Genomic DNA, 1,379 nt, shown 5'->3' with positions numbered 1-1,379 from the left:
CTGACTACCCGTTATTATGCCACAAGTCACTATTTTTTAAAGTAAATAAGTCAAAATGACATAAATATGACAAGAGTAAAAAATGAGGTTATTAATATAAAGATTGTTTTAGAGTTTACATTATAAAAATGACAGTACTGTCCGAAATTTTAATTCCGCAACTGTACGTTTTCGGATCCAAAAATGACTCGATTACAAATTATTTTGATCTCTCGGTATTTGTATTAATAAATGTGATTTAAAAAGAATTCTAATGTTTTGATTTAAAAAAACTTTAGGTCATAAGGTTTTTATATTAAAATTTAAATATAAAAAATTGAAGATTTTGGTGGCAAGTTTGGGGGGGCCCTGGCCCCCTCCCCTGGATCTGCGCTTGGTAAACAATAGTTAAAACCTCTTTAGGATCGCGTGTCTTGGACAGCATCCTTTGTTTTTTTTTATTAATACCCTCACTCCTGCACGCAATAACTCAATAATCAAGAAAAATTCTTTGTTGGTTTTAGTGTTGCAATTAACTTCAGCACACATTAAACAATTGATCCGAAGTGGGGATGTGGAAAAACTGGAACAATTGGTGGTGGATGGACTTGGAAAAAAGCTACTTGGGGAGTATTCAGCCGATTACAAGACCAGAACATTCCTGAAAAACGTCGTCCCGACTCTGATGGTTCGTTCACGACTGGTTCCTGAAAACTCCTGAAAACTCATTTGTAGACTAAAATCTCCCTCCTCCACGATGCCGTCAACAGTGGCCGTCTTGAAGAACTCAAAAGTCTCCTAGAGGAGGAACCGATTGAGAGGAGGAGGCGTTTGGTGACGGCGAAAGACGACTTCGGGGTCGGCCTCCTCCACAAGGCGATCTACTACGACCTCAAAAACATCTACAAGTATCTAATCGACAAGTTTCCACATGTTGTTTCACTCAAAGACTCGGTAAAATGGCGTTTTCAGGTTTTTCAGCGCTAAATTGAGTTTCAGGAGGGCCGCACCGCGTTTCATTACACTCCAATGTGCAAGGACGCCGCTGGGGTCCAAAAACTCCTCATTTCAGCAGGAGCTGACTCCTCCTGTGTGGACCTGAAACAACACACTGCCAAGTACTACATGACCCATATTCAGGAATTGGAATTGCCCAATTCCCGGAAATCGGCGAGTTCTACGAAATCGGCGCCCCCACATGAAAGTGAGTGAATTTTGGATGAGTTTCATTAATTATTCATAAGACTGTTGTTAATTTTACTTTCAATCGAGATCGATTTTATTTTATCTCTCAGATATTAAAAAAAAAAATTAAATCAACTCTAGAACTAGTAAATAGATAAAACATCATTCTGAGACATTGATTTTTCATTTAAGCTCTCAGAATCGAATGATTTTTT

At 38.4% G+C, this 1,379-nt stretch overlaps 1 protein-coding gene across 1 annotated transcript in view; it reads left to right on the top strand.

Annotated features, from left to right (window-relative positions):
- LOC123009499 overlaps positions 1 to 1,379 on the top strand; it is a 29,611-nt gene that overhangs the window by 5,183 nt on the left and 23,049 nt on the right. Inside the window, exons 3-5 of the mRNA XM_044405875.1 lie at positions 504 to 667; positions 715 to 933; positions 979 to 1,183. Coding sequence (XP_044261810.1) covers positions 504 to 667; positions 715 to 933; positions 979 to 1,183 — 588 coding nt within the window. The remainder of the gene's footprint in view (positions 1 to 503; positions 668 to 714; positions 934 to 978; positions 1,184 to 1,379) is intronic.

The sequence above is a fragment of the Tribolium madens genome, unplaced genomic scaffold (assembly GCF_015345945.1).
Source record: "Tribolium madens isolate multiple individuals breed KSU strain unplaced genomic scaffold, Tmad_KSU_1.1 Scaffold_19;HRSCAF=116;Tcas5.2_LG9, whole genome shotgun sequence".
NCBI classification, from domain to species: domain Eukaryota; kingdom Metazoa; phylum Arthropoda; class Insecta; order Coleoptera; family Tenebrionidae; genus Tribolium; species Tribolium madens.
This window is presented reverse-complemented; position numbering and strand designations above follow the sequence as displayed.